Below are 12,654 nucleotides of genomic sequence, written 5' to 3'. Positions count from 1 at the left end.
TCTGACTCTAGAGCCAGTGATATTTCCATTCTATCATGTATATCAATGCTTTGAAAACTTTAAAGTGCAACACAAAGTCAGGTATCCTTATTATAAATATGATAGATTTCAATCCTCTGAAGATGTGTGATTTCTGGTGTGAGTGATTCCTCTAACAAGAACTCATTTCAATTTCTTTATGTCTTAGTAAATAAGAGGTGGCCAAAAATTCTTAATGCAAGGCCAATATGGTGATAGAATCAAATCCAAACATCAGTGAAACATCACAGTAAGAATGAGTGAAAATAACTTTGATAATATGAGAAAAGTAAAATAGTCAAGCAAGACATAGAATTGTTCTACTTAAACATTTTTGTATACTATTAGGAAATTCTCCCCACAGAAGAAACTGACTGGCTGGAGAAATGAAGGAGAAAAAAATTCACATTTTTTTTTATAGGAAGACTACATCAAAAATCATTTTTTGGTGACGTGTCTTTTGGAAAAAGCAATAATAATAACATGTTAAATTATACTTTACAGTCTACAAAAGAATTTACAAAAAAGATCAATTTAATCTTTACAACTTACTAAGACAATAAGTTAATATTATATTAACATTAATCATAAATCATTATAGCCAGTTTACAGAAGAAAACTTGCCCAAGGTCATACAGTTGTTAAGTAGCACAGCCCAGAATGGAAGTCCAAGGCCCTTGCTATGTCACTTCAATGTTTTACCTTTTATTTTTAATCTTTTATCTATAAAGGGAGAAGAAACAATTTTACCTGCAGATCTAGCAATTCCTTCAGCTTTCTCATCACGAAGTAAAGGATGGAAAAAAGTACAAACAAGATCACACTGTGTTTGAAGGAAGAAAAACAGTTACCTATTAGTTTAATAATTTTTAGTAATTACTAAACACATTAAAAATAAATGACACACACATATATAAACTCATTTATAAAAATCACCTCTGAAACATCTACTGAAGCAGTCATCAAACTCTGTAAATAACTGTTGAGTTCAATTTTTCTTTTAGCTGCTACATCTTTTATGTGAGTTCTTCCCAGAACCATCCTATTAGGAAAGCTAAAAAAGAAAATTACAAATTATTATTGTGTATGTAAATCTATTTACATTTAAATGGAAGAATGTCTGCTCTTAAATTATCTGTTTTTCTTCATCATGAGATTTATAGAGTCACAATTTACAACAAAATATTTTAGTGTGTTCAAACTCAAGAATGCACAAATATGTTTAAGAAATGAAGATGGGAAAGTTCAGAAAAGTACTTTAAAATGTTCACAAAAATTTCAATGGCTTTCCTCTTCCAAATTTCTCAATTTCTGTCAAAGATACTGCCACCCCCTTCAACCCATCTCAGGTTCACAATCTCACCACTGTCTTCAACTTTTCACTCTCCCTCACCCCCTTATCAAATCTGATGCTAGATCCTGCCATTTATACTTCACAACATCTTTTTATCTCTATATTCTGATGATTACTATGTTAATTGTAGGGAGACCTCATTGGTTTCCCTGCCTCAAGTCTCTCACCACTTAACAATGACTGGCACATAATATAATAGTGCTAAATAAATGCTTATTCCCTTGTATCTTAAAGTTACCAAAGTATTTTAATGTGCCATAATACTGAAAGAGACAATATCAGAGAAAACTGGGTAATATGAATTGCAGAGTGAAGTGAATAGAATGAGAAGCACAGACCATAACAGTAAAGAAAAACTAATTTGAAAGATTTAAGAACCCTGATTAGTGCAAGAGCAATCATATCTCCAAAGGTTCCAGGATGAATAATGCTACATACTTCCTGATAACGAAGGTTAAGAGACCCCAAAACACAGCTGCTATGTGCAATATTTCCTTTTTGTTGATTATTCTTAAATTTTACATTCCCTTCTTTCAATTTTTAATTTTGGGGTACAGAGTGGGAAAAAGAAAGCTGGGGAAAGAACCATTTTAAACATTTTTTTAAAAAAAATGCATAATATAAAATATTAGTGTTCAAAAAGAAGCAGGTAGGGCAACTGTAAAAAATAATGTGCAGAATTTGCTATATATTTTCTTCCTTTCTTTCAGTGGGGTTAAGTGACTTGGCCTAGAGTCACACAATTACTAAGTGTCTAAAGCCAAATTTGAACTCTTCAGGACTAGTATTCTATCTATGGCACCATCTAGTTGCCTATATATATATAGACATATATGTGAAAATTCAGATATAAACAGGTGTATAAACAGATATCTTAAAAGGAAGCACTGTAATCATTTAAAAAGAAATTTGGAATTATGCAAATAAAGTGATTCCATTATTAAACTTATACTCCAAGGAAGCTATCAATAAAAAAAAAAAAAAATCCCCATATGCTTTCCAAAATATATAGTATAACTTTTTTGGAATGCTGACTAGGAATTGGCAACAAACAATGCCCAATCAATTGGAGAATGACTGAAGAAAATATGGCCTTATGAACATGAAGGAATACTTCCATTATGTATTCCAATACACTATTGTGCTTTAGAATGATGAATGTGATAAAGAGAAACATGAAAAGATCTATATGTACTCATGCAGAGTACAGCGAAGAAATAACTACAGCAATTTAAATGGAAAGAATGACATGCCCCAAAATTTAATGTAAATGTAAAACAATTATAAAGATTAATTGGGCCTCAAATGAAGAGATAAGAGAAGCCACCCCCTAACCAACCCCTTAGTAGAGGTGGGAGATCCACATTTAGTATACATTTTTTTATGGAATGGAAAGTAAAGTACTTTCAAACTTCACAAATTTTTTTTTAATAATTACTATTAACAATCATCTAGGGCTAACTTCATTAAAAAAAAATTAGTGGTTTGAAAGTTATGAGCTGGAATTATGAAGAATTTGTACCTAATACAATTTTCATATCATATTTGTTAATTACAATTATCTGTGAATGGTGTCTCATTTGAAATATAGTACTTTACTTTCCATTCCCTCAATTCCTTCAAAGCTAACCTTAAACACCAATGTCCATATGAAGTTGTTCCTAATCATTATCTTATAAATACGTGTATATACATATGCTGTTTCCCTCAACAAATGTAAACTACTTGAGGGCAGAACGTGTTTCCTAGTCTCTTCTTTTCACTTCAATAATGGAATGCTCACAAAAGGTACTAAGTTTACTAATTTTAATTTGGTATACAATCTTTTAGTGATTAGTCTCTCCCAAATGAGTTAGGCTAGTGTCTAAGAAAGCATTCAGGCCAATTTTCTTAACAGTATCACATTCAAGTCTTTCCAACTTAGTAGGTAAAGCTACCTACTGGCAGTAGGTAAAAGCTATCTACTGTCAAAGCTTTCTTCTTGCTCAATTTTTTTTTTAATGTAGATTTTTAATAAATGACTGCTAAATTAAATTGAAATGAGAACCCAGGCTTTTACCTCCATGCCACGGTTTTGGAGAAAAACTTTAAGTGAGGAAAATTATCCTTTATTAGAACTAAATTCAATGTTTAATTTATTATAGGAACCTGGTAACAGTTTAACTTTTTTTCCCCCTGCTTCTGTCTTTTGTTCCATTTTAAATTATGTTTCCTGTTTGAAACGGTGTTTAATTTTCAAAAAACACATTTTATTGATGACTTTTGATCACAGGGATTTCTGGAAAACTTTATTGCACTTTTGGGTCCATATCTCAGAGGAAAAAATTAAGCAAAAATAACATGTTTAACTTTTTAAATTGCCCAACTCCTCTTTGGAAGTAAGTAGGTTATATTGCCTAAAAAAGCAAAAATTATCACCTATTAGTCTTTTTTGTCAAGGTTTTCTCCTTGATGCCAAAAACAAAACAAAACAACACAGAACCACATAGGTAATTGATACATCACACGTGTGCACATGCACAAAGATATACACAGACATGTTCACAGATTCCAATGAGCAGGGAGATGCAAAGGCTTCTAGTACTAGTCAGCAATAGATTGTGTGTTGTATAAGATCAACTCCAGCTAAGTACAATGAAGATCACCACTAGAATATTGGCTAACTGTAATGATTTTCCCCAAAAAAACCCTCAGAAACTCATTAACTAACAGATTTGTCTCATCAGTTTGTGTGTATGTGTGAGAGAATGAATCTTTATTAGTAATTTTACTGGTATTCTTTTCTCCTCATTTATTTAATATTTTATTTTTCCCAGTTACATGTTAAAACAATTTTTAACATTTGTTTTTAAAAGTCTGATTTCTAGAATCTCTCCCTTCCTCACTAATGCCCTGCCCCCACCAAAGGCACATGTGAAATTATGCAAAACATTTCCATAAAAGTCAGGTTGCAAAAGAAAACACAGATCTTCCCTCCATGTCCCCCTGCAAAAAAAAAAAAACCCTCAAGAAAAATAAAGTTAAAAAAAATGCTTGAGTTTGTATTCAGACACAAACTGTTCTTTTTCTGGTATGGATAACATTTTTCATTATTAAGTCCTTTAGGGTAATCTTAGATTACTGTATTGCTGGGAGTAGCAAAGGCATTCACAGCTCATCAGCCCACAACTTTGCTATCACTATGTACACAGTACATTTCACTTTGTGTGAGCTCATGGAGGATTTTCCAGACTTTTTTGGGAGTACACTGCAACAAATTTATTGGTATTCTTAAGAGCCACTTTGATATACTTTTTCTATTAAGTCACACTGAAGTTATAAATTTTTATAAATGCAGGAATAACCACAGAAAACTGATAGTGCAATGGCTGTTAAGAATATCAGTAAAAATAAAAAAAGTAAAATGAATAATAAACTGAACACAGAAAGGGCTTAAATTAGGATATTGTTGTTGAGGCATTTCAGTCATGTTTGACTCTTCATGACCCCATTTGGGCTTTTCTTGGCACAGATAAGAGTGGAATGTCATTTCCTTCTCCAGCTCACTTTGCAGAAGAGGAAACTGAGGCACACAGAAGTAAGTGACTTGCTCAGGGTCATACAGCTATTAAGGCTGGATTTTAACTCAAATTCTCCTTCTAGGACTGGCACACTATCCATTGCACTACTTGGCTAGTGGGTTGTATTTCATCCTTTTTCATACAGTTATGAGAAAATAGGATTTAAAAACATGATTATGATATGTACATATATATTGGATGTAACATACGTTTTTACCATGTTAAATATATATTGGATTACTTGCTATCTAGTGGAGGGAGAGAAGGCGAGGGAACTGAACACAAGGTTTTGCAAGAATTAATTTTGAAAAATTGTTCATGCTTATCTTTTGAAAATTAAAAAGCTTTAATAATAAAATAAAAACATGATTATGATTAGCACAAAGGAAAGAACTGATACTTTGCTTAAATATGCTAGGCCTCCATATTTCTGATTTTTAGTACTTAATAAATACAAATAATAGCCGTATAAATAGAATTTATTAAACAAACATTTATCAAATATTCAAAGAGGAGTTCTGCAATTGAAACAGGCAGCAGGGTAAGTATGATATAACTTCATCTGATATTTACTTGGCAGTGACTTTTCTCCTTATGTAATGATTAAGGACAATGACTTTTCCCCAGAACCAGTGTTGAAATCACTGCTTTCTGCTGATTATGGTAACAAATAGCAAAAATCTATAAATAAAATAGATCATGCTTTCCATGTTGTAGATGTTTGTCACAATTTACTAACTTACAAAATTTTGTCAACATAAAATCTTTTCAATTTCATTTGATAATGTTTGAAAAATCAATTTTTTAGTTTAAATAAATAATATAAATGTAAAAGCTTGATAAAGAACATACCCTGGTAACTTCCAAAGTGGAAAAAGAATGCTAAGTTTGTTGTGAAGTTCCTGAAATTCATCAAATGTCCGGAAGACAAATGAAGGTTCAATCTGTCCTTCTCTCAAAACTCGTACTACGTAAACCTGAAAAAGACAATAATTAAAACTAAACATTACTATTATAATAAAGATTTTTCTTTCCAAACATTAAGAAAATCTGGGGCAGTATGTATAGTATATAGTATGTAGTAAAGTCAGTTGTATATAACCTTGTATACGAAAATGTTTATACAAGAGAATATAATAAATAGAAATATTTGAAACTGGGTCCTATCTTTTTTTTGGTGAGGCAATTAGGGTTAAGTGAATTGCTCAGTCATACAGTTAGGACCTGTTGAGTGTCTGAGGCTTCTTTTGAACTCAGGTCCTCCTGACTCTAGAGCCAGTGCTCTCTATCCATTGCATCATCTAGCTGCCCCAGAAGCTGGGTCCTTATAAAATATTTTGTTCAAATCCTTAATGTCATACAGTGCTTAGTCTCCAAAGACCATTGTTTTAAATTATTAAGAGTAAAAAGGCAAAATAGACAGTTATTCCTCATATTCAAGATAATAAATTAGTGAACCAGATACTCCATAGCTAATGTGAAATTCATTATAAACCCAATATTGTAGCATCACTTTATTTAACAGCACCATTTTTGATGGGTGCTTAAAAGAAAAACTTTAATTTGTTGCCTGGGGTTTTTAATGGAACCTGTAATTGAATTTTAAGGGACAAATAGCTGGTGATAGAGACTCAATAAAACATTAAGAGTCTGAAAATGCTTTGGTTCCTTGACTCTGGATAATTTATTGAATAAAAATGACACAAAAATAATTTAGAAAATAAAAAAATAAAAAGAAGAGTCCAGGAAAAGAGATTAATAAAATATACACATAAATTTACAAACATTTCATTACTTACATAATGTTTATCTGGGTTGTATTTCTTATGGTATGTAAAAACAGAAACTTCCTTGATTCGACCATCTTGTTTAAAGGAATATGTTTTGGGTGAAAATGAAAGAATGGGCTCATCATTAGAAGGAAGTCCAGAAAAACGAAGTTGAGCAAGGTTGTGAATGAAGAAATTAAACTTTGTAGCTATGCTCCCCAAACTTGATTCAATTAACCTAAAGACATAACAAGAAATTAAAAAGCAATGAATGCTGGTAATGTTTAGATCCTTTTTGAAAAGAAAGAAAAATAAATTAATGCATTTCAAGCAAGGTTCTAGTTTTCTGCCAAATTCACTTTATTAAATGGATCAAGTCCCATTATAATGTCTCAAGAAAACAAAAAATTCAGAATAGGTGACTTACAGATCATTTCTTTTCCCACTATACAATAACTATTTATTTTACTAAGTGTGAAAGAGCACAGAACATTTACAAAAGTATATGAGGGTGTTAGGGAATAAATGGTGTGAAGTCACAGTGTTCACTCCATCTTTCTTATTCACTGGTACATTAACGAGTAAAGTGAATAGGGATGAAAGTTAATAGCTGTTCCTTTATTTAAAAATATTTTCTACATTGATTATACAATTAGAAACGCAATGGGATTAACTCCTTTTCCAAAATTAATTCAGGAAGACTAAAACAAAGATTAAATATATACCAAAAAAATTCTTAAGAACATTTTCTGTGGTAATAAAGAATTGGAAACAAAGCAGGCACCCATCAACTGGAACACATTAAAAAATTAAAAAGTTGTGATATACACACACACACACACACACACACACACACACATATATATGTATATGAACTAAACAATAAGGACTGCTTAAAAATGTCAGAATAATATTTAATGACCAGTATTTATATAATGTTTTAAAGTTTGCAAAGTATTTCATATATACTATCTTATTTGATACTTACAATAGTTTCATGAAATAGATGATATTATTATCCCTTTTTATATATGGATGAGGAAAATGAGGTTAAGAGAAGTGCCCTGCCCTTGATCACATAGCCAGAAAGAGTCTGAGATAAGATTTAGACTTAGATGAACCAGACTCCCAGGTCTAGTGCTCTATGACTATGTCACCTAGCTCAGAAGATTTATATGATTTAGAGTGAAAAAAAGACAACCAAGAAAACCAAGAAAATAGTACTTATGAGCCCAGTTAAGTAAATGAAAAAATCTCCAAATGGAAGTCAAACTCTGAGTAACTGAAAAAACAACTGAAGTCCCAGAGAACAGATAAAAAAACAAAAAAAACATAACCATACTTCTCCTTCCTTTTAACTTATTAAGTTAACAACACTTACTAGGTGCAAATTATTATATGCCAAACACCACACAAAAAACAGTCTCTGCTTTCAAGGAGCTCAGTTTAATAATGGGAAGACAACACAAAACCAAATTATACACAAAAAAGATAGAGATTGACAACTTTGGGGATAATCTTGGAAAGAAGTGGTTATATTAAGGAGGTCTGGGAAAGGATTCTTGGAGAAGATTGGACTTGAGCTGAAATTTGAAAATTTCAGTGAAATGAGGAGACAGATTAAGGACAGAGAACAGTCAGTGAAAGTACATGGAGTTGTGACAGTGTTGTCTGATCACAGAGAATATGAAGAAGAGTAAGCAAATGTAAGAAGGTGCCAGGTTACGAAAGACTTTAAAAACTGGAACATGAACAACATGAAACTGATAGTAAGTAAAAAACACTGGATGCTCTTTCTTTTGCAAATAAACATCTTCCAGTGTTGTGATTTTCTTTAAATACAGTTTTCATTTTATTTGTACAAACTAAGATATACCAGTGTAAAATCGAGCAAAGCATTAATTTTGGCCCTTTTCCTAATGCATTTAAGTATATTACACTTTGCTTTTTAAAAAAAATGTATTTTTTTTTTTTTAGGTATTTCATACCTTGTAAAGAAAATTGTAGCTTCTGCATCTGTAGTTTGGGGCTGAAGAGCATCTCTGACATATTTTAAGTCCTGAATGCTTGTAAGTTCTGGTAGCCCTGAAGGAATCATCTATAGAAGAAAAATAAAAAATAAAGAAAATTTGAACTAAATGTAAAGTTAATTTTAAATTTAAAGAAAAAAAAATCTACATCTAAACTGTCAGTTTGGGATAAACAACATAAATGGATTACAGTTCCATAAGGACTGTCTTTAGATTTGTTATAAAATGAGATTAGATATCATTTAGTCCAACCCCATTTTACAAACAAAGGAACAAAGATCAAGAGAGATTAAGCAACTTGATCAAGGTAAGAAGCAGAAGAAATCCAATTCTCCCTGCTCCTAATTCAGTTCTTTTTACTCTATCACACTACTTTTGGTGAACCCCCAATATATTTGGCAATGGGCTGACACTGGAGTCAGAAGATCTCAGTTTAATACCTGTCTAGGATACAGACAAGTTGTATGACCATGGGCAAATCGCCTAACTTCGATGTCCCAGGCAATTCTCTGAGACTATAGCTAACAGATATTAGTGGAGGATGTTTCCATACTGGTAATGCCCTACATTCAAGACATCAGCATTAGTGAAGGGTATTTCCGCCACAAGTTCAAACCCTATCCACCAAACCTGGCCTTGTTTAAGGACACATTTCTCATTTTCTCAAATTTTATAGCCAAACCACAAATGTTATATTTAAGAAGTAAGAAAGTTACCAATGAAAGAAGGTTAAGGAAGAGGTTTGTTTGCTTTCTTATCAAATTATAGGCCTGGCAACAGAGGTCCACAAACAACTGGAAACGAATGGTAGGTTTTTCACCCCCATTAATGACATATGCCATATCAGAGGTTAACACAAAAGGAGCTCGATCCCTGTTCGTAAAATAACAAAAGATGCAGAAAATACGTTTAGAAAAATGTTCAAATCATATTATTAAAACATGATTATTTATCAAAATGATATTGAACCATTAACTACAACTCTAAGGTAGGGAGCTTGCTATTAGCCTCAACAACAAGCAATTTCAATTTTGGCTACCAAAATTAGTAATTTATATATTAAGTGCACAATTAACTGAAATAAGTTACTACTTACTTTGATAAATCAACAATCTCATCCCACAGAGATTAAAAGTATTTATGGAGCTACAACTATAGACATAAAATCACAAGTTCAAACATATTTGAACAACACAAACAAGATTCTGTTTTTACAAAATATTAAATAGTATGATGCAAAATTAATTATCAATCAGGAAAAATAGAAAGCCTATTCATCTAGGTTTAAACATAAATTGTTAAACGTGGGATCCTGTAAAACCAATCATGTATTCTGATTTAGTAGAAATTATAGCTTTTTATAATTCATGCTAAAAATAAACCACTAAAGTATTAAGAATAATAACAAAATTTGGATAATTTTAAATAATAGAAACATGTTTTCATTTTAGAACTCATTTTTAAACAAACCTTTTAAAACTACCAAACATTTGTGCATGGCCCAAAAACTTTCCAAAGTCAATGTGAAACATATGTCCTGTACTTCGTAGCATTATATTGTCATTGTGTCGATCACAGATACCTAACACATAGGTGGCTACACAGCATCCAGCACATGAATAGATGAAATTCTCAGAAGCCTAGGGAAAAAAATGATTTTGTTACTGAAGCATCTTTGAAAAAGAAATTCACCTATGTTAAAAAAAAAAAAAAAATTCTTTAAGATACCACTCCATCATGTGCAAGTTATATTTAATAACTATTTTTATTACACTTGTAACTGAACTCTGGTCAAGCCAATTCTTTCCTACTACTAATTAGCAAAGAGATCTTGCTAATGCCTGAAAATATCTGATTTCTGACATGAGATGTTCTTCTATCCATTGCCAATTTCTTATGTAGTATAACAAGGTAATAACTCTGTTGTTCTTTGAGAGGACTGTATAAGAGCTGTGGCAATTTTCATGTCAATTTCATGATATGAAAAAGGTGAAAAGTATATTTTAGGTGTTTGGAGAGACAGTCTTGCTATCTCACGCAGGTTAGAAATTCAGTGGCCAATCATTAGTTTAATTTCAATATAACAACTTGCATAGACAATTTAATGTACTCCATTTTTCCAACCTGGGCCAATTTGTCACCTTCCTAATTTAGGCAGTCTGGTGGTCATCTTCTTTCTGGAGGCTCACCATATGGAACTGGATTTAAGTGTGATACCTGCTTGGCTTTAGTCCTACTACAGTTGAAAATTCCCAAAGGAAAGCAATCTAGAAATTTTAAACTCCCTAGCAAAAAGGACTATTAAGAGGTTCTATCACATCTGGAAAAAGGAATGTTCCGATTCAGAAAAATTCAGGTCAAACTGTACATCAGTTCAATTTATATTCTACAATATATAACCATGAAAGTAACCAATGAAAGTAATGAGATCAACATTCTTTATTACAGTACTTACCTGGCATTTGTAGTCATTATGAGGCAAGTTTTTTAACATCATAAAGCCACCCAAATGTCAGTTCAATATGTCCCAAATAGTCAAATACATTTACATTTTACAAAAGGGGGAAATAAGGATGGAGAGGTATGCAATTCTTTTGATTATCTTTAGTTTCTTCCTTTTGCCACTGAATCTTCAGTCCAAATCTAGAACTAATTGTATATTTAATACGCCAAATCACCTTTGTTTTGACAGATAAAATCTTCAAGTATGTTAAGAAGGTGCTTATATTAATTTTTTTGATGGTGATGAGCAACTTATTGAAAGCCACAAAGGAATTAGAAGTAGGAAATATAGTATCTGATTTCCATTACAATATGGAAACCATATCAGAAAGTAAAAATGTCTTTTAAAATTCACTTTTTTTAAGATTGGAAAAACATGCAGTTATCCAGTGATATCACTAGATGGTGCTCCTGTGATCCAAATAGGTTGACATTACTTTACTAGAGATAGGGAAAAGGATAGCTACTGAAATTGAACAAAAGAACAGCACATATGAAGTAAAAACAGCTTTTTAAGGCACCATCAAATGGGTAGCTAAGCAAAATCTGAAGGAATAAAAGTTGAAGATCTAATATTCACATCACTGAAGTTACTCTTCCTAATAAGAATCAAAAGATTACAGATTTAGACAGGGAAAGGATTTTAGAAGGACAAGCTCAACACTTTTTATTGTATTAATCATATAGCATAAACGATTAAAAAGTAGGACAATGACAATATTTCTCTGATAATTATTTATTCATGTTTGGTGATTAAACATTTAAAAAATGGATATAACTAATTTCTAGTAAAATGTTGAGAATTAACATAAATGTTCATTACCTTTTCATATTCTTCTTCAGAAGGATTATACTTTCTCAGCCATTCTGCAAGTGGCTTATCTTTAAAGGATCCTGTCACTCCATATTCTACTTGGATTTTCCTGAGTGTATCTGAAGCAGGTACAAGCTCCACCATACCTTTATTTAGTAACAACAAGTTATCAGTAATGCTGAAATATCTAAAAAGGCAATCTTATCCAATGCACTTACTCTTTATGCAGAAAACTGTAAGGAGAAAGTTTAACTAAGACACTTCTTGATCTCATGGCTATATGGTTCAGAAGAGAATAATGAAAGTAAAAGAAATAACTGAGATATACAATATTACACAAGCACATTAAATAGTTCTAAAACATAATGCTAAGAAAGGTTTGGGAATAAAAGGTATTAGAAACTAAAGGAACTAGGAAAGGATTCATAACAACTAAGCTGGGTTTTAAAGGATAGATTGGAATTTGATAAGAAACATGGGGGAAGAAGAGAATTCTAGCAATGAGGGATACTGGAAGCAATGACATGGAGGCAGGAAAGTACACAATTATATTTAAGTTTGGCACAATTGGAGAATGCATGGAGAGAAACAATATAAGTCTAGAAAG

At 31.7% G+C, this 12,654-nt stretch overlaps 1 protein-coding gene across 3 annotated transcripts in view; it reads right to left on the bottom strand.

Annotated features, from left to right (window-relative positions):
* The window catches only part of PIK3C2A (phosphatidylinositol-4-phosphate 3-kinase catalytic subunit type 2 alpha), a 149,060-nt gene that overhangs the window by 8,868 nt on the left and 127,538 nt on the right, over positions 1 to 12,654 (bottom strand). For all 3 annotated transcript variants that reach the window (XM_031941880.1, XM_031941879.1, XM_031941881.1), the window contains exons 23-30: positions 12,057 to 12,193; positions 10,202 to 10,371; positions 9,448 to 9,604; positions 8,690 to 8,799; positions 6,732 to 6,939; positions 5,785 to 5,909; positions 955 to 1,072; positions 769 to 841 (exon numbers count right to left, since the gene is read on the bottom strand). In XM_031941880.1, coding sequence (XP_031797740.1) covers positions 769 to 841; positions 955 to 1,072; positions 5,785 to 5,909; positions 6,732 to 6,939; positions 8,690 to 8,799; positions 9,448 to 9,604; positions 10,202 to 10,371; positions 12,057 to 12,193 — 1,098 coding nt within the window. The remainder of the gene's footprint in view (positions 1 to 768; positions 842 to 954; positions 1,073 to 5,784; positions 5,910 to 6,731; positions 6,940 to 8,689; positions 8,800 to 9,447; positions 9,605 to 10,201; positions 10,372 to 12,056; positions 12,194 to 12,654) is intronic.

The sequence above is a fragment of the Sarcophilus harrisii genome, chromosome 6, assembly GCF_902635505.1.
Source record: "Sarcophilus harrisii chromosome 6, mSarHar1.11, whole genome shotgun sequence".
Classification (NCBI taxonomy): Eukaryota; Metazoa; Chordata; class Mammalia; order Dasyuromorphia; family Dasyuridae; genus Sarcophilus; species Sarcophilus harrisii.
The sequence above is the reverse complement of the archived record's forward strand: the minus strand, read 5'-3'. Positions and strand labels throughout refer to the sequence as shown.